Raw genomic sequence first — 18,658 nt, 5'->3', positions numbered from 1 at the left:
CTCCCCATGGGGTTGTTGTGGCCAAAGTGCAGGACCCGGCACTTGGAATGTTGAACCTCATCCTGTTTGGATCAGCCCAACTCTCCAGTCTGTCCAGGTCCTCTGCTTTAATTAAGCTTTTTTCTTCCCATGCTTTAATTTAAATGCTTTCTTTTCTGTTTTTCTTTAAAAGGAAAAAAACCTCCCCCCCAGACCAACCCATAAAATCACTACTGACCTCTGCCCATCTCCACTTTCTCTGCTGAGGGAAGGTCTCGCCTGACATACTTGGGATGTTCTGTTCTGATGAACTCTGAAAAAAAAAACACCAACCAGAGTCATGAGCTGGAGATGTCTTCAGTGTTTGTGCTTTTTAAAAAGTTATTTGAAAGTAAATAAAGCCTCTCCAAGCAGTAAGGCATGAAAAGCAGACATAGAAGCATGGTGCTGTCTCTAGGGATCCCAGAACTTGGAGAGCTCAATTCAGCAGCTGAATTTTAGTTTCTAAAACATATAAAATATAAAAATATAGCACCTGGTGTTCCTCTGCATCCCCTAGAGCCTCCTGGTGGTAAAGAAACTAAAGATTAAAGAAACAAATCAATTTACAAACCCCAGCTAAAGGTGGCAGACACATGGAGGTCTGTTAAGTATTTAATGTAAGTGCTGCTGTCAGTGTGTACCTGGCTCCAGAGCCCAGGACCAGCAGTAAAGCCCAGGATTTTCTCTGTGATAATTAATTTCCTATTTTCCTACCTAATGTGCCATTTACTCCTCCAGCCCCAGCCCTGGGAATGCAGCTGTTCCTCTGCATGCTGCCACATACCCTGACACCAGGAACACCTCTCCAGTTGGTGTTGGTTCCTTTTTTCCTTCCTGCACATGGTAAAAAATCTGGAGTGGTTTTTGGTTTTTGGGTTTTTTTTTTTTTCATGGTGCTGTCTCTAGGGATCCCAGAACTTGGAGAGCTCATTTCTTTATCTGAATTTTAGATTCTAAAATATATAAAATATAAAAATATAGCACCTGGTGTTCCTCTGCATCCCCTAGAGCCTCCTGGTGGTAAAGAAAATAAAGATTACAGAAACACAAATCCAAATTTCCTATTTTCCTACCTAATGTGCCATTTACTCCTCCAGCCCCAGCCCTGGGAATGCAGCTGTTCCTCTGCATGCTGCCACATACCCTGACACAAGGGACACCTCTCCAGTTGGTGTTGGTTCCTTTTTTCCTTCCTGCACATGGTAAAAAATCTGGAGTGGCTTTTGGGGTTTTTTTTTTTCATGGAAGCATGGTGCTGTCTCTGGGATCCCAGAACTTGGAGAGCTCTTTTCTTTATCTGAATTTTATATTCTAAAATATATAAAATATAAAAATATAGCACCTGGTGTTCCTCTGCATTCCCTAGAGCCTCCTGGTGGTAAAGAAAATAAAGATTAAAGGAACACAAATCCAAATTTCCTATTTTCCTACCTAATGTGCCATTTACTCCTCCAGCCCTGGGAATGCAGCTGTTCCTCTGCATGCTGCCACATACCCTGACACCAGGAACACCTCTCCAGTTGGTGTTGGTTCCTTTTTTCCTTCCTGCACATGGTAAAAAATCTGGAGTGGCTTTTGGTTTTTGGGTTTTTTTTTTTTTTCATGGAAGCATGGTGCTGTCTCTGGGATCCCAGAACTTGGAGAGCTCATTTCTTTATCTGAATTTTAGATTCTAAAATATATAAAATATAAAAATATAAAAATATAATACCTGGTGTTCCTCTGCATCCCCTAGAGCCTCCTGGTGGTAAAGAAAATAAAGATTACAGAAACACAAATCCAAATTTCCTATTTTCCTACCTAATGTGCCATTTACTCCTCCAGCCCCAGCCCTGGGAATGCAGCTGTTCCTCTGCATGCTGCCACATACCCTGACACAAGGGACACCTCTCCAGTTGGTGTTGGTTCCTTTTTTCCTTCCTGAACATGGTGACCCCACACTGAAAAAATCTGGAGTGGTTTTTGGTTTTTTTTTTTTTTTCTGGTTAACCATATTGTACCCCTTGCTTTGTGATCCCTCTGGTGTTCTGGTTTAGAGTGATTTTTAAAACAATTTAATTACCCAACAACAAAATGTGAATGTAAAGGAAGTCCAATCAATGTATCCAGATCCTTTTAGTCTTAATAAACTAAGGTCACGAAGGTGTTTCTTCAGGGGGAAAAGGGAAGGAATTAATTATTTAGGTTGGATATAAAGAACAATTTCTTTATGGAAGGAGTGGCCAGGCATTGGAACTGGCTGCCCAGGGCAGTGGTGGAGTCCCCATCCCTAGAGGGGTTCAAAGGACACATGGATGTGGCACTTGGGGACATGGTTTAGTGGGCACAGGGGAGCTGGGTTGATGGTTGGACTTGATGGTCTTTTCCAGCCTTGATGATTAAAGATGATTAAAAAATCAGAAACATGGGAAAGCCCTTGGTATTTGGCTCAAAAAAAATTTCCCCCCCTCCAGGTGTCTCTTTCCCACAATATTTATGTTGAAAAAAACCAAAAAACAGTGTGCAGGCAATGTGTATTTTCTACATTTGATATTTAAGTTGTGCTTCATGCAAGGTTTCCATGGCTTGTCAGAGGCTTCTGTTTTTACTGAGGTGAAGAACAGAAATACAAATTCTCACCTGAATGTTTGTGTGGTAGAGACTGGGATGAACTCTTGTCTTTAAATACTATTTAATTCCACCACCAAAAGTTTTGCTTTCTAGAGTCAGACCTCTACAGAAACCCTGAGCCCCTGTGGAAAAAAAAAAAATTAACTAGGGAAAGGTGCAACTTTTGACTTCAATATTTGTGTGTCACCACTTGTTTGTCACAGGGACTGCACTTCTGGTGATTTGTGCCATTTTAGGGAGGTTTTTCCTCTGGAAAGATGGAAAATGGGGGGTTCTGTTCAGGCTGCTAAGAACTGCTGGCCTCACACAGACTCTGCAGAGCAGCTGTGGGGCTGAAATGCCAGTTTGGTATTTCAGGAACAGAGGGACCCTGGATTTTCCTAAGTTTATTCCACTCCCAGATGCAGGGAATTCAAAGAAGATGACACTTTAAAGCCTTTCCTGCAAGATGTTTGAACATTTTTTTAGCTGAGGCCTCTCTAGAAAATTCCCTTACCCCAACTTTGGAGTTCTCAGATGCTGCTTCTCTGTTTCTAGGAAAGCCTCCACCCTGCTATTGCTCTTCTCAAACTGCAGACAGTAGCTGTTTAAAACCTCTTTGCTTCACAGTGAGTGTTTTTTTCTCCTTAAAAAGCAAAAAAACCAAACCAACCATAAAATCAGAAGAGCCAGGAGGCAGCACTTACAGAGTAATAATTTTGATGTATAGAAAGGAGGTTTCATTTTGGATGGTTTCTCTTCAGCTGAAGGAACCACATCTGTTATCTTGCTCCAGACATGACTGTGGGTTCCAGGAAAGCTCCTGTTTCTCAGCTTCTGTTTTAAATTCTATATACAGAGCTTCTTTTATTTCAGTTTACAGGTGGCTGCTGAAGGTTTTGCTGTTGGGAAGTCATTTTCTTCAGTACCTCAGCACAGATTCTGCTGGTTTTAGCCTTGTTCCCTAAGGATAGAAGGCAACTGCAAATTTCAGTTAAGGATAAAAGGCCTCAAAAATATTAATTTTATCCTAAAAATAATGATATTAAGATGTCCTGCCACGAGAGCTGCCAAAGCTCAAGCACTTTTCATTTATCCACTTGTAACTACAGCAGTGACTTTATGGCACCAGGTTTATTATGCTCTTAGTTTGCAGAAACTTCCCTTAATTATTCATCAGAAGTCTTGCATGTGTAAACTGTAATTTGTTTTGTAGCCAGGTCCAAGCATCTTTACCAAATGTAACAGTTGAGTGCACAGGCTGATTTTTATCTCCTTGATCTATTATTTCAGACATGCTTGTCACTACCTTTTAGCCTAGTTGGTATAATGTGGTCCCATGACAGTTGGTTTTGCTAAGAGGAGATAAGGAGTGTAATTATGGTTGTTTCTTATATGCCATGTGGTTTGTTAATAAAAATTACAAAATAATTTTTCCCTAAACACAGTAAAAAGAATTCTTTTTCTCATTATTTCTTTCACTGTTCACCCTCAGACTCACTCAAAGGGGTTTTACTTAGGAAAAAATCTGCAGACCTCCTTTCTGAGCCAAGCTTCTCCCAGTCTTCTCTGGTTCTTTTCCTTTTTTCAGTGGCATTTTTGGTTCTCAGGATTCCTGAGATTTTCCTCAGCAGCAAACCTTCTTCTGGCAGGGCTGGTTTCATCTGAAAATAAAATGAGGTTGCCCATGTTAGAGACAGGAAAGGGAGAGAAACAAGCAGCATGGGAGCTGCTTTAACTGAAAACAAAGCCTGAAACCACAGATCTGCCCAGAACAACCCAAGACTGTGGCCCTGTGGCAAGGGAACCTCTTCACAGTTCATTTTCTACACTGCCCTAAGAGGCTTGGTCTATGAGGCAGGGCAAGAGTAGCCCTCAAGTTTCCTTCACTGCTAAATACAAAGCTGCTCCATCATTTAATTTGAGGAGAAGAGAGATAAAATGCTCATTAGCCTCATTAGCTTGATACTCCCCACTGATCAGAAAGCAATTCCCTTTGAATTCCTGCATTCTCCTGGATGCCACTCATGGCAAAAGGATGTAAAAGGATGGCATTTTCTAGAGGGAAAAAAACCTAAACACAGGAAGTAAAAGAATCTGAGGTGGATGTTTTCTACTCAATGTCTTATCTTGTGCTGGAAAATGGGTAACACCTCCAGATTTCAACAGAAAAGGTTTTTTTCCACTGGATTGAGAGAGATCTGCATGGGATTCACCATAACAGCATTCAGGCACTCAGACACATTGCTTTGGAAAGATAAAATGGTGTTTTCCCTTAATTTAATCCCTTTCTCAAGGCAAACAGGGCTAATGATTTCCACTCTGTGCTTCAAACTTACCTTTCAAAACATCCTCCTCAGCTCTCTCTCTGCCAACACCCCATGCTCAGCCAGGAAGTTGGGTGATGACCCAGCTGGTATTATTTCCAAAGTTTCCTGGTCTCATTTCTCCATCCAACTTTTGATAAAAAAGAGAATCATCAGACATGTACTTTGCCAAGGGGTGCCTTTGCTCTCTCTCTGCTCCTGAACTCCTCCCTGAGCCCTCACTGGGTGCATTTTGCTGTTGCACTCACTCCTATCACTCACCTTTCTTTTGATATTTAATCTACATGCAGTGATAATTATTTTCCTTCAAATGCTCCCACCCTCTTCCCTTCTTTCACTGACACCTCTACTCCTCTTCATGTTTTATTGGGGTCTTTGTTGTTCTCGTTTCTTTTGTTCTCATTTCTTTTGTTCTCATTTCTGGTTGTTCTTCTGATCATTCTTTGTTAAATTGCATTTTACTCAGTCACTGGTCTGGCTCATTCTCTGTAGCCACTTCTATTTTTGTGCTGAAATAATGTCCTGCAAAAATTTCTGCCATTAGAGTTGTCCTGTCCCCCTTCAGTATTTGTATCTTCCTAGCCAAATCTCTTCACTTTTCTGTCAGTAGTAAAAAAACTTCACAGAGCCTGCATAGCTTCTCACCACTGCATCACTTCATGGCAGCCAAGGCAGCAAGTGAGTGCTTTTTAATCATTATTATTCTGTGAGATGGGAATTTGTGTTTGTAATAAAGCCAACAAAATCTGTAGTTCCCAGGAAGAGCAGGGAAGATGGGTGGATTTTTAATTTTTTTTTTTTTTTTGTGGGTCAGATTTACAATCTTCTACCTACAGTCCCTTCCAAATTTATTTAAATGTCTGTACATAGCAGGTTGTAATATGTACAAACTTCAGGCTCTCATATCCAATAGGAAAATTTTATAATACAGGCATCTCTACTCCTAAAAGTGCTTTTTTAAAAAAAGGAATTACATGCTGGTCTCCAGTACTTACTGTTGTATTAAAGTGAGGAACTTTCTCATATCTAGAACTTATTTTATAGCCTCCAGCTCCCAAAATTAAGTGTGACAGTGCAAGACCTGTTTCTTTAGGAAATGTCACTAAAATTAAAAAAACCCTCTAGCCTCTTTTATGTCAAAAGAAGAGCTTTAAAATATGATGAAGTGCTTACATATCAGAAAGCTGATGGAGATCAGTGTCTAATATTTGAGATCAAAATAAAAGTATGATCTAGGCAGACTTATTTGGTTTGGCAACAATTATGAGCTATTTTTTTCCCCTGTGAGGTGACTGAGATGCTGCTGATTGTTTTTCACTTGTGCTTTTTAATTCCTAATAAAAAAATTAAATAAAAATTTTTTAAAATTAAATTTTTAGGATTTTTAGCACTTGGCAAGTGAAAGGTTGGTGCTGAGGGATGCAGCACCACCCTGCCCCCCATCCTCTCTCCAAAGCTTTAGAAAAATAGCATTACAGCTCTGAAACAAATGCCACCTCTAAAAAAAGGCACTGAAATAAGAACTTTCAAGCTGCTTGCTCCCTCTGAGGCCTCCACCTCTTCCCCTGGGTCTCAGATTTTGGCTTAATTTTAACCACTGTATGGGGGTTTCTTGAAAACAGCGAACCTGCGGCTGTCGGAGGAGGCAAAAGCAAAGGGCTGAGAGGTTTTTTTTTTCAGATGTTTCTGAGGTGAAGGACACTGGTTTCCTGAAAACAGCAAAACTGTGGCTGTCAGAGGAGGCAAAAGCAAAGGGTTGGGGCTTCTTTTTTCAGATGTTTCTGAGGTGAAGACCACTGGGTCAGCTGGTGCACCCCAGACACCCTCCTCACCATTTCCACAGCGCAGCAGCAGAGGGTGAAGGTGTGTGCCTCGCCGGGCCAGGCAGCAGAAGCCTAACACCTCCCAACCAACGGCTTTTTTTGCCTATAAAACCGTGAAAATTAACTTTAGAGCCTCCCAAACGCCACTCTTTCCCACAACCTCTGACAAACACAACTTCTTTCCCCCCCCTTCTCCTCCTCGCAGCTCTCCACGCGTTGTGGGAAGGCTGCGGGGCGCCCTCTCCCCTCAGCGCCGCTTTTCCCGCCCTTTTTCCTCAGGCGGCCGTTGGCGGTGCCGCCGCCGCCCCCACTGCGCATGCGTAGGGCGGGTGTTACCATGGCAACGCGGGCGTCGGGGAAAGGGGGGGCGGGGTGGGGTTGGGGAAAGGTTGAGATCGGGATCGGCACCGGGACCGGGCTCGGCATCGGGACCGGGATCCCCAGCCCGGCTTAGTGCTCGGAGCACACCGCCAAGGCAGCGCGGAGGCTCCGGTGAGCTTCGCTGCAACGCGTTGTGTCGGGACGAGGTGTCCGTCAGGCGGGCTGAGGGAAAGTTGTGGGGAAATGGTAGCGAGGGGGTGTGAGGAAAAGGCTCCACAGCTTCGTTTTTATTCAGGCGGTGGTGGGGAAGGTCCTTGGCTGTGCTTCGCGGGGTGTGCTGTCTGCAGGGCTGGGGTGCAGTGAGGCTGGAGCTGGGGGCAGCTTCGATGTTGTTCATTGAATTAATTTTTCAGGTTTCTGGTACTGAGCTGAGGTTTGGGTTTTCCTTTCCCTTCCTTTCCCCCATCTCAGTGTTGTATTAATAAAGGGAAACCTGCAGAAAATCTCAGAATCCTGGCAGAGTTTGGAGATAACTTCACAGGTTCTTAGGCATGGCACACCTCGACCTGTTTGTGCATAGATCTGACTCCTAAGTTTTTTTCTAATAAAATATATATATTTGTATAATTCATAACTTTTTTTTCAATTCGTTAGCTGTAAAGTTTAGGGGCAGTTACACTCATTTCTTGTGCTGTGTGTAACCCACTGCTTGATTCTGTATTTCAGGGTCCATCCTCAGGCCTTGATGTGGAATCCCTCCCAGCAGTGAAAGGACATAACCATGGTGAGACAGGTTTGAAGTCTATTGCCAGCACTTTTTCAAGAAAAAAAAGGAGTTAATATCCAACAGGCTTCCTCCCAGGCTTGCAGGACATCAACTGGGCTGCCCAAATTCATGCTGTGAGAATTTGTCCCAGTACAGGATAAACATGGACCTGCAAATCACAAAAAATGAGCATAGGGCTGGAGCAGCTCTGTTCTCTCAGGCTGAGAGATTTGGGGTTGTTCAGCCTGGAGAAGAGAAGAAAAAGCTCCAGGGAGGCTTTATTGCTGTCTTTCAATATTTAAAAGAGGCATGGAAGAAAGAAGGAGAGGGGGTTGGAACCTTTTAGCAGAGCCTGTAGCTGTATTACAAGGGGTGATGTTTTTAAACTCAAACAGGGTGGATGCAAATTTGATTTAAGGAAGAAATTCTGTACTCTGAGGGTGGTGAGACACTGGCACGGGTTGCTCAGAGAGGTGGTGGATGCTTCATCCCTGGAAGCATTCAATGTCAGGCTGGATGGGGCTCTGAACAACCTGGTCCAGTTGGAGATATCCCTGCTCACTGCATGGGGCTGGACTGGATGACCTTGAAAGGTTCCTTCCATCCCACACTGTTATTTTATGTGTGCAAGTATGCAAATGTTTCTGGTTTTTAGCTCTGCTTGCTGTTTGAGGCTGCAGGCTGGAAAATTTTGCACACATCTTCATAAATCCTCAGTCCTTGTGGGTAAATGCAAATTCTGCACAAACGTGGATTTCCCAGGACTTCTGGAGAGCATCCAGATGTCCCACTGGGTTTTGTAGGTTAAAAACTCACATGAGCTGGTGGTGGGAAGCCTGATCTGTGCAAGTCCTCCCTCTACATGCTGAAAAGGATGCTCTGCTCAGCATCAGATGTCCACTTTTCAGGAGAGGTGGGAACTAAAGACAGCTGCTGAGAGTGATTGAGAGCATTTAAAACCTGGAGAGGAGAGGTTTCTGCTGCAGAGGGAGCTCCAGATAAAAGGCATTCCCTGGTTCTCACCACAGACTTCTGACAACATTTTGCCCTTACCTGGAAGCACCTTTTTTATTTTGACAGGTGAGCTGCAGGCTAAATTCTGACCAAGAGCCTAATTTAGCTCAGAAAATCCAGCAGTGACCCTGCTGGGAGTGTGAAAATAGGGAGTGTGCTTCAGGTGACTGAAAAATCTGCCATAAACATCTCCTCTGTGAAGTGTGCACATTCCAGCACATCAAGTATTGAACAAATTCTATCCAATTAAGGTCAGCAAACAAGGCTTGTTGCCTTCTGAATATCCCTCTGAGCTCAAGCACTTTGCATAACTGAAGGTTTAGGAAAGAATCTGCTCTCAGGTGCAGCTCACCCTCTGTGTTTTCTCTGTTCCTTTTGTGGGTAGTGGTTCTGTGGGGTTTGTAGACAACTCTTGACTTTATTTTTTCTTTTATGCACACATATTCCTTCACATTGTGATCTCAGCTGGTACTGAAGATTGTTCCCCTGACTGTTCTCATCTCAGAGCACAACTGATCATCACTTACCAGTACACTTCAGAATTGATTCCATGGAAAACATGCTACCTGTACTGCCTTCCCCTGCTTTATGTCACATGTGGCCTTTCTGGCTGTATCTGTGCTATTTTTCTTTTTTTTCCTAATGAAGTGCCTGGGTCTGTTTAATTACTGGGTTCAAAACAACAGAAGTAGATGAGCAGGTGCACAAAGCACCTTGGTGTGTGCTGCAAGTGCTCTGTGCACCAGACCAGAGGCCAAATGCTTCATCACTCATGATGTGTAAATACTCCTGTTCAGCCTTTTCTTCTGGGATTTGCTGCCCAACTTCTGCCTCTCTCTTGCCATCACCATTTTCCTACCTGCACAGAGTCCCTCCAGATCCCTGCTGCTCCTTCAGGTTTCTGCTGCTCAATCCTTTGGAGGCAGCACCTTCCACTCAGACCCTCTCTGGAGTGGCCAGGTGTCAGGGTTTAACACTGCCCTGGCAAGTAAACCAAATAACTGATAATTAATAACTCCCTATTAATTCCCCTCCCCTCCCTGATAAAGGAAGGAGAGAGAATAAGGGAGAGAGACTGATGGGTTGGGAACTAAACTACACAGCTTGAATGGAACAGGAATGAGAAATAGGAAAAATGGCTAAATCTCTACAAATCTACAGGAAAATGGATCCCAGGTTCCTCCCCCCTTTCCCCCAAGAACTCTCCCATCCCCACTGAGGCTGCAGGGCAGCCCTGGGAAAGTCCAGGCTGGAATCCTGGGCTCAGGAGCAGTTGGGAGCTGGAGGCAGGAACACACAGATTCAGGCTGGGATGGATCAGGAGCAGAGGCAGAGGAAGGGATGGAATCCTCCCAGGATGCTGAAGCAAAGAGGGAGAGGGGAAGAAGGGGAAGCAGGAAGGGCTTTGAGCCTGGGGATCCCTCCAATTTCTCCTGAGGATGAGGTGGATGGGATGGAATCCTCTGTTTGGTCAATTCTGGTCATTTCTCTTGTCTGTTCCTCCCCACAGGAGGGTTTCAGGTGGGACCTCTTGACTCCTTTTCTCCTTTTGGAGGGCAAAATGTTCCTCAGAGCTGAGCAGTGTCCTTGGCTCTGCAGCCCATTCTCCAGCAGTAACTATAACCATGGAGTGGGCTCAGTCCCAGCAGCAGCCACTGCCTGAGAAACTTGCTGTGAATTTCAGCAAGTGCAGCTCCTGACAAGAGACTGAGCTGAAAGCAAAAGCACAAGGCAGAAAATCCCCTTTCTCCTGGCCCAAACCAGGACACCAGGATGGGTGAGAGAAAAATCCAGGGAGTGAATCAGACTCCAACAAATCCCTCTTGAGACAGCTGGAGGTAACCAAAGTATTTTCTTGGCCTGCTCTTGGGTTTGGGTGAGTCCTGGCAACACCTCCTTCCACCACAACACAAGAGCAGAGCTGTTGCTTAGATTTGTGTTGCTGCTCATGGCAGAGGAGCAGCCACAGCCCAGCACCTGGAAAAGGCCCCAGGGGTGGAAGGGAGAGCTGCAAATGTGAAGGAGTGGGTCAAGGCACAACATGAGGCTTAGTTCATTTTTGTAATGCATTAATTACAAAAAAATGCAGGTTTAAAAAAAGATGATTTCTCTTGGGCACAAACCTTTTTGGATCAGACAGCAGCACAGGGGACCATTAATCAGCTCCATCTGATGAGTTTTAAAGATCCTTACAGCCTGCAGAGCAAAATATGGATTTGGTGAAAGTGTATTAAGGCTCCAAAATCACCACAAAGTAGAGAAGTCTGTGATCAGGGACCTCTGAGCTGATGCCTTGGGATCCTCTACCCAGAAGTGAGCTGCTAAAGACAGTGACTGAGTGGTTTTGTGGTTGTTTTCTCTCTGCAGGCAGGGAAAAGTAGCAAACCCAAGGGTCGGAAAGGCAAAGGCTCCAAGAAGAAACAAAAGAAGGAGGAGAAGGAAGTGGATCTCCTCAGCCCAGCTGCAATGCTCAATGCTTACTACATCTGTCACAATGCTCCTGCCTTCCTGCAGCTCCGGGGCTTTCCCTGGCCTGGTGCCCCCAAAAAGAAGGGGAAGAGAGGAAAGTAACCACCTGGCTGGAAAGCAAAGGATTTTGTGAACATCAAGTGAAGAAGAGGCTTTTTTTCTGGATGAGACTCCTAGTGACCTCTCCAGTGGTTAGCTCCACACAAAGCCACTCTTATTAGAGCTCAAGCATGGGGTGACAAGTGGTGAGTGACACTGTGCCATTGTCATTTCAGCTGTGGCTCTCCACACTCCAGCTCTTTGTGGATTAAAGCACTGTGCCTCAGCAGTCTCAAGGGTTTGGAGTGGGGTTTGCTTTTGTTTTCAACTCTTCTCTTACAGCTGGGTCCTTCTGCCTGGTTCAACCAGTGCTGGTGGAAACTTGAGCTCAGAAAGTGGCAAGATTGGCAGCACTGGATATGATTTCCCTGTGCTCAGCCCTGGTGAGGCCTCACCTCGAGTCCTGTGTCCAGTTCTGGGCCCCTCAGCTCAGGAAGGAGATTGAGGTGCTGGAGCAGGTCCAAAGGAGGCAACTGGGCTGGGGAAGGGATCCAGCACAGATCCTCTGAGGAGAGGCTGAGGGAGCTGGGGGTGTTGAGGCTGGAGAAGAGGAGGCTCAGGGGAGACCTCATCACTCTCTCCAACTCCCTGAAAGGAGGTTGGAGCCAGGGGGGGGTTGGGCTCTTTTCCCAGGCAACTCTCAGCAAGACAAGAGGGCACAAGAGGTCTCAAGTTGTGCCAGGGGAGGTTTAGGTTGGACATGAGAAAGAATTTCTTTCTGGAGAGGGTGCTCAGCCATTGGAATGGGCTGCCCAGGGAAGGGGTGGATTCTCCATCCCTGGAGATATTTCCAAAGAGCCTGGATGTGGCACTCAGTGCCATGGGCTGGGAACTGCAGTGGGAGTGGATCAAGGGTTGGACTTGATGAGCTCTGAGGTCCCTTCCAACCCAGCCCATTCTATGATTCTATGATTTCTGTAAGAGCAGCTTAGCTGAGTCACCTCAGTGCTTGCCCTCTGGGTCAGCAGAACCATGAGATGCCATCTGTGTATCTCAACCTATTACCCAGGTTCTAAAGGCAATGCCTACATCTGGTCAGATAAACAGGACTTGAATCAGAGTGGTTCAGGTTGGAAGGGACCTTAAAGTTCCAGTTCCAACCCACCAGTATGAGCAGGGACCCCTCCCCCAGCCCAGGGGGCTCCAAGCCCCATCCAACCTTCAACCCCTCCAGGGATGGGGCAGCCACAGCTTCTGGGGGCAACCTGGGCACCCAGGGGCTCAGCACCCTCACCCCAAACAATTTCTCCCCAAGATCTCCTCTCCATGGAGGATGCTGTTTGGAGCCTCAGCAATGCTGCTCTACAGGATCCAAACCTACTCCCAACACTTCCCTCCTGCTCCGTGTCTCCAGCAAGGATTGCATGAACCCTTTTCACTCAGCATTCTGCTGAGATCACCAGGAAAATCCACAGAATCATGGAATGGGTTGGGTTGGAAGGGACCTCAAAGCTCATCCAGTCCCAACCCCCTGCATGGGCAGGGACACCTCCCACCAGCCCAGGGGGCTCCAAGCCCCATCCAACCTGACCTGAGACACTGCCAGGGATGGGGCAGCCCCAGATTTTCCTTTTCTCATCAGAAGATCCCATCTGCTGGCAGCTGATCCTCCAGAGACTCCAGCACCACCACCACAAACCTCATCCTCAGGTTCTTCTGAAGGGCCATTTGGGGGCTCAGCTCAGCTCCTCCATCCAGCCCTGAGAAGGCTCAGGACAGAGCAAAAGTTGGGGAGTGCTTTGGCTTCAAAGGGACCTTAAAGATCATTTAATTCCAACCCCCCTGCATGGGCAGGGACACCTCCCACCAGCCCAGGGGGCTCCAAGCCCCATCCAAGGTGTCCATGAAAGCTTCCAGGGATGAGGGAACCCTAATTAATGCTCCTTGACTTAATGAGCATGGAATCCTGGAAGGGTTTGGGTTGGAAGGGACCTCAAAGCTCATCCAGTCCCAACCCCTGCATGGGCAGGGACACCTCCCACCAGCCCAGGGGGCTCCAAGCCCCATCCAACCTGACCTGAGACACTGCCAGGGATGGGGCAGCTTCTCTGAGCAACCTGTGCAAGGGTCTCACCGCCCTGGCATGAGAGGTTTTCTCTCTAATAGCTCATTTAAGTCTTTTCTCTTTCAGCTTAAATCTATTCCCCTCATCCTGTCACTCCTTGCCCTTGTAAAAAGTCCCTCTTTAGGTTCTAGAAGGTGCTCTGAGGTCTCCCTGGAGCCTTCTTTTCTCCAGGGTGAAAACCCCTGAAGCTCCAATGAATTTCCAGCTCTCATTTGGCTGCAGTTAAAATCTGGAGAAATCAATTTAGGTGTTGGCAGTGGGGCTGTTCCACCCAGAGCTGATCATCCACCTCTGCCCCAGGTCTCTTCCTCCTGGTTAGTGACCCCAAGCTTTGTGTCACAGCTCAGTTGTTCTGCTCTGGTTCCTCCACATGTGTTTAACACAGACTGGGAAGCAGCACAGGAGAAGCTGCACATGGCTCCCACATTCTTACACCAACTGGAAGGATGGATGCAGTAGAGTGAGGATGTGTCTGGAACTGATGCAGGCTTTGGAGAGTTGGGAAGGAATAGAGAAAGGCTGGGATTTTGGAGAAAGAGTTGGGAAAAAGAGGATCTGCAATGGGCTGGAGCTACTGTGAGGGGAGATGTTACAGAATGATAGAATGGGTGAGGTGGGAAGGGAGCTCAGAGCTCATCTCCTCCAAGCTCCATGCCCAGGGACACCTCTCATCCAGCTCCAAGCCCCATCCAACCTGGCCTTGAACACAGGAAGGCTCAAGGGACAATGGGGACACCTGAGGGGAGGCAGAGAACATCTCTCAGTCCCCAAATCCTCCAAGACCTTCACTGCCAGGCAGACAGGACCATGAGGATGTCCCCAAGCTGGGGGTGGGTTTGAGCTGCAGGAGTTTAAATTACATCCTTCTGCTCAAGTGTCACAACACTGAAGAATTTGTGGAGTTTGTCCACACTAAATTAAGGAATCTGCAACTCATCCAGCCCAGGTTGCTCCAAGCCTCATCCAACCTGGCCTTGAACACCTCCAGGGAGGGGGCAGCCACAACTTCTCTGGGCAATCTGTTCCAGAGTCTCAGCACCCTCCTCCTGAAGAACTTCTTCCTAAGCTCCAGGCTGAACCTCTTCTCCTGCACTTTCAAACCATTTCCCCTTCTCCTAGCACTGGACACTCTTCTGAAAAGTCCCTCTGCAGCCTTCCTGGAGGTTCCCTTCAGGGACTGGGGGGCAGCTCTAAGGTCCCCCTGGAGTCTCAACACTCCCAGCTCCTCAGCCTCTCCTCGTGGCATTTCTGGGGGATCCCTGAGGGACTGAGCACACCCCTGGAGCAGCACTGAGAGGTGCAGGCAGGACCACATCAGAATTTCAGCTGGTTTCTCAGGGCTGAACATCTGAGGTGCTGCCCCTGCAGAGCAAGGAGCTCTGGCTCAGGGCCACTTTTCATTGATTTACCTGCAGGAGAAGGGGCAGCAGCAGCTTTCCTACTTCCAGGTAGCTTCATCTTGTGGATAACAGAAAAATCAGCTCTAAAATGCTGACCCCAAACCAACCAAGGTCTGTAAAGCCTTATGCTGTTTCTCCAGCTAAAAATGGTTCCTCTAGGAGAGCTCTTGACCAGGTACAATCAGAGTTGTGTGGCTACTGCACTTCTCCACTGGGTTTGTTTTATCTCCAAGAAAATCCTGGGGGATCAGGTGGGGATCCTGTTTCCTTGCCAAGTGTCTGCAGTTGCTCTGCTGAACCAGAGATGTCACTGGCAATACTGATTTGTTCTCTGTGTGCACCAATGTCTTCCTCAGCATTTATTCAGTGTTTTCCTTCCCCATCACCCACCAAGAAGTCTCTGATCACACCATACACTACCAACTGTTTCCTCCAGGTATCAGCATTCTAAAGCAAGAAAGAGATCTCTTGCAACCTTTATACTTAGCATCTCGACCTCAAAGTTTTAAGAAATAAATTTAAATACAGTTCACTTTTTGTGTGACATATTTATGTCAGGGTTTAACACTGCCCTGGCAATTAAACCAAATATCAGATGCTCTATTAATCCCTGATAAAGGAAGGAGAGAGAATAAGGGAGAGAGACTGATGGGTTGGGAACTAAACTACACAGCTTGAATGGAACAGGAATGAGAAATAGGAAAAATGACTAAATCTATACAAATCTACAGGAAAATTGATCCCAGGTTCCTCCCCCCTTTCCCCCAAGAACTCTCCCATCCCCACTGAGGCTGCAGGGCAGCCCTGGGAAAGTCCAGGCTGGAATCCTGGGCTCAGGAGCAGTTGGGAGCTGGAGGCAGGAACACACAGATTCAGGCTGGGATGGATCAGGAGCAGAGGCAGAGGAAGGGATGGAATCCTCCCAGGATGCTGAAGCAAAGAGGGAGAGGGGAAGAAGGGGAAGCAGGAAGGGCTTTGAGCCTGGGGATCCCTCCAATTTCTCCTGAGGATGAGGTGGCTGGGATGGAATCCTCTGTTTGGTCAATTCTGGTCATTTCTCTTGTCTGTTCCTCCCCACAGGAGGGTTTCAGGTGGGACCTCTTGACTCCTTTTCTCCTTTTGGAGGGCAAAATGTTCCTCAGAGCTGAGCAGTGTCCTTGGCTCTGCAGCCCATTCTCCAGCAGTAACTATAACCATGGAGTGGGCTCAGTCCCAGCAGCAGCCACTGCCTGAGAAACTTGCTGTGAATTTCAGCAAGTGCAGCTCCTGACAAGAGACTGAGCTGAAAGCAAAAGGACAAGACAGAAAATCCCCTTTCTCCTGGCCCAAACCAGGACAATTTCCTACACAGAGCTCTAAGGGACAGATGCTGCTGAGCACTGAACCTTTTAACATCTTGATGGTGAGCAGCAAAGTGGTGAGGACAAAGACAGCTTTCCAGTGTGTCTGAAAAATTGCCATTTGTTTGAGACAACAGATAAGAAAACCCTTCTGACCTTCCCAAACTGAAAAATGAAAGTTTTTTTTTATTTTTCCATTACACCTCCCTCGTGCCTTGGTCCATCTCAATTTTTGCATGGAATTCAGAGCTCCCTGGTGGTTAATAAAACCCAAAAGCCATCTCTAAAGAAAAGTTTCTACTTCACATGGCTGAATTCTCTCTCTGAAGGTGCTCAGAGTGCTGCTGGCTTCTAAGGGAGAGGCTTTGCCTCGAGTGGAGGTGACTTTACAGGGACTGCTGGAGGACACTCACAGATATTTCTGTTTTATCACAACCTGCAAACATTTGGGTCTGGGATGAGTTTTCCTGCCTGCAGGGCTGCAGAACACAGAAGCTGAGTTGATGATGAAGAAACCCTTTTCTGCTCAAATCAGCAATGAATCTTGGAGGCAACTGGAAGGTGGAAGGAGCCCTTTGCTTTGCAGGGTGTGAGAGGACTTCTCTAGGTTGTGTTGAACACTTGCAAAGAGTTTAATTTTTTCTGGCACTGGGGTTTCCTTTGTTTTGCTGTGAGTGCAGTGGTGCACAGGGTGCTGGCCTGGGTCCACGGGGTTAACATTTCCTGGAGGAAGTTGTAGACCAAAGCCCTGCTGTTAAAAATACATGGGATGTTGTTGATGTGTGTGCTTGTGGGTGGGACACAGCCCTGGGGAGAGTCATGGGATTTATGTGATGTAAGCAATGGCTGTGCATAAATAGAAAATGTCTCAAAAAAGATATTCACCCAATTTCTCACTAAAATATTTCAAGCCCTGTGTGAGCAGCTTCCTTTCTTAACCCTCTCCTTCAGTCAGCATTTCTGTATTGCCTGGTGTCTCCTGGCAGGTTATTTTTACATAAAGTGAAAATATTTTACAGAGAGAATCCAGGGCTTGGAGCAGCTCTGCCAGGAGGAGCTGGGATTCTTCAGCCTGGAGAAGAGAAGATTCCAGGGGGACCTTGGAGCTCTACAGACCTTGATCTCTTTCTTGAATCTGTGTTTGTAGCCAGATAAAGTAGTATTCCTTCAGCATATATTCAGGGTGGTTTTAAGCATCCAGTTACTAGGTGCTTGATTTATCTGTTATTCCATTATTCTTGGAAAAGGTCCTTAGTACTCTTCTGGAAAAAATTATACTAGATCTTTCAGTAAAGTGTGCTGCAGGTTTATTTGCAATGTGTAGTTCATAATCAAGCATATCAGTTGTGGCACTGTTAACTTTCTTTTTCCACAAAGGAGTCACAGCACAACAGCACAGCTGAAGAAGACTCTGAAGGGGATAATGATTCTGAAGAATTTTATTATGGAGGACAGGTAATGGAGGAGATTTTTGCACAAGTGTCAGGGTTTAACACTGCCCTGGCAATTAAACCAAATAACTGATGCTCCCTGTTAATCCCCCTCCCCTCCCTGATAAAGAAAGGAGAGAGAATAAGGGAGAGAGACTGATGGGTTGGGAACTAAACTACACAGCTTGAATGGAACAGGAATGAGAAATAGGAAAAATGACTAAATCTCTACAAATCTACAGGAAAATGGATCCCAGGTTCCTCCTCCCTTTCCCCCAAGAACTCTCCCATCCCCACTGAGGCTGCAGGGCAGCCCTGGGAAAGTCCAGGCTGGAATCCTGGGCTCAGGAGCAGTTGGGAGCTGGAGGCAGGAACACACAGATTCAGGCTGGGATGGATCAGGAGCACAGGCAGGAAAACGGATGGGATCCTTCCAGGATGCTGAGGTGAAGGAAAGGGAAGCAGGAAAGGCAGGCAGCTGGAAGCTGGAAATCTGGCTTGGCCCTTGTGATCCCTAAAATTTCTCCTGAGGATGACGTATATGGGATGGAATCCTCTGTTTGGTCAACTCTGGCATCTATCTTGTCCGTTCCTCCCCAAAGGAGGGCTGCAGGTGGGACCTCTTTATGTTTTCCTCAGAGCTGAGCAGTGTCCTTGGCTCTGCACACCAGTCTCTATCAGTAACTCTAAACATCAAGTGTTAGAGAATCATAGAATCCTAGAATTGTCTGGGTTGGAAGGGACCTCAGAGATCACCAAGTCCAACCCTTGATCCACTCCCACTGCAGTTCCCAGCCCATGGCACTGAGTGCCACATCCAGGCTCTTTGGAAATATCTCCAGGGATGGAGAATCCACCCCTTCCCTGGGCAGCCCATTCCAATGCCTCATCACCCTCCCTGCAAAGAATTCTTTCCTAATATCCAACCTAAACCTCCCCTGGCAGAGCTTCAGCTCTGCCAGGGGAAGTTTAGGTTGGATATTAGGAAAAAATT

At 46.5% G+C, this 18,658-nt stretch overlaps 1 protein-coding gene and 1 long non-coding RNA gene across 4 annotated transcripts; one reads left to right on the top strand and one right to left on the bottom strand.

Annotated features, from left to right (window-relative positions):
• Positions 1-411: 411 nt before the first annotated feature.
• On the bottom strand, positions 412-2,330 carry LOC139791701 (uncharacterized). Of its 3 annotated transcripts, XR_011723995.1 has the most exons (3): positions 1,892-2,330; positions 1,453-1,693; positions 412-974 (listed from the first exon to the last, which is right to left on the bottom strand). It is a non-coding gene; the product is annotated as an uncharacterized lncRNA (long non-coding RNA). The 3 variants fall into 3 exon arrangements; XR_011723994.1 differs by lacking the exon at positions 1,892-2,330 and having other exon boundaries at positions 1,453-1,795; XR_011723993.1 differs by lacking the exons at positions 1,453-1,693; positions 1,892-2,330 and adding an exon at positions 1,165-1,410.
• Positions 2,331-7,138: 4,808 nt separating this feature from the next.
• SMKR1 (small lysine rich protein 1) lies at positions 7,139-11,665 on the top strand. The gene is made up of 3 exons (XM_071751424.1): positions 7,139-7,252; positions 7,808-7,865; positions 11,229-11,665. The coding sequence occupies exons 2-3, from the start codon at positions 7,863-7,865 to the stop codon at positions 11,430-11,432; spliced, it is 207 nt and encodes a 68-aa protein (XP_071607525.1). The 5' UTR covers positions 7,139-7,252; positions 7,808-7,862; the 3' UTR covers positions 11,433-11,665.
• Positions 11,666-18,658: the final 6,993 nt, after the last annotated feature.

This window comes from Heliangelus exortis, chromosome 1 (assembly GCF_036169615.1).
Source record: "Heliangelus exortis chromosome 1, bHelExo1.hap1, whole genome shotgun sequence".
In the NCBI taxonomy this organism is placed as follows: Eukaryota; Metazoa; Chordata; class Aves; order Apodiformes; family Trochilidae; genus Heliangelus; species Heliangelus exortis.
The sequence above is the reverse complement of the archived record's forward strand: the minus strand, read 5'-3'. Positions and strand labels throughout refer to the sequence as shown.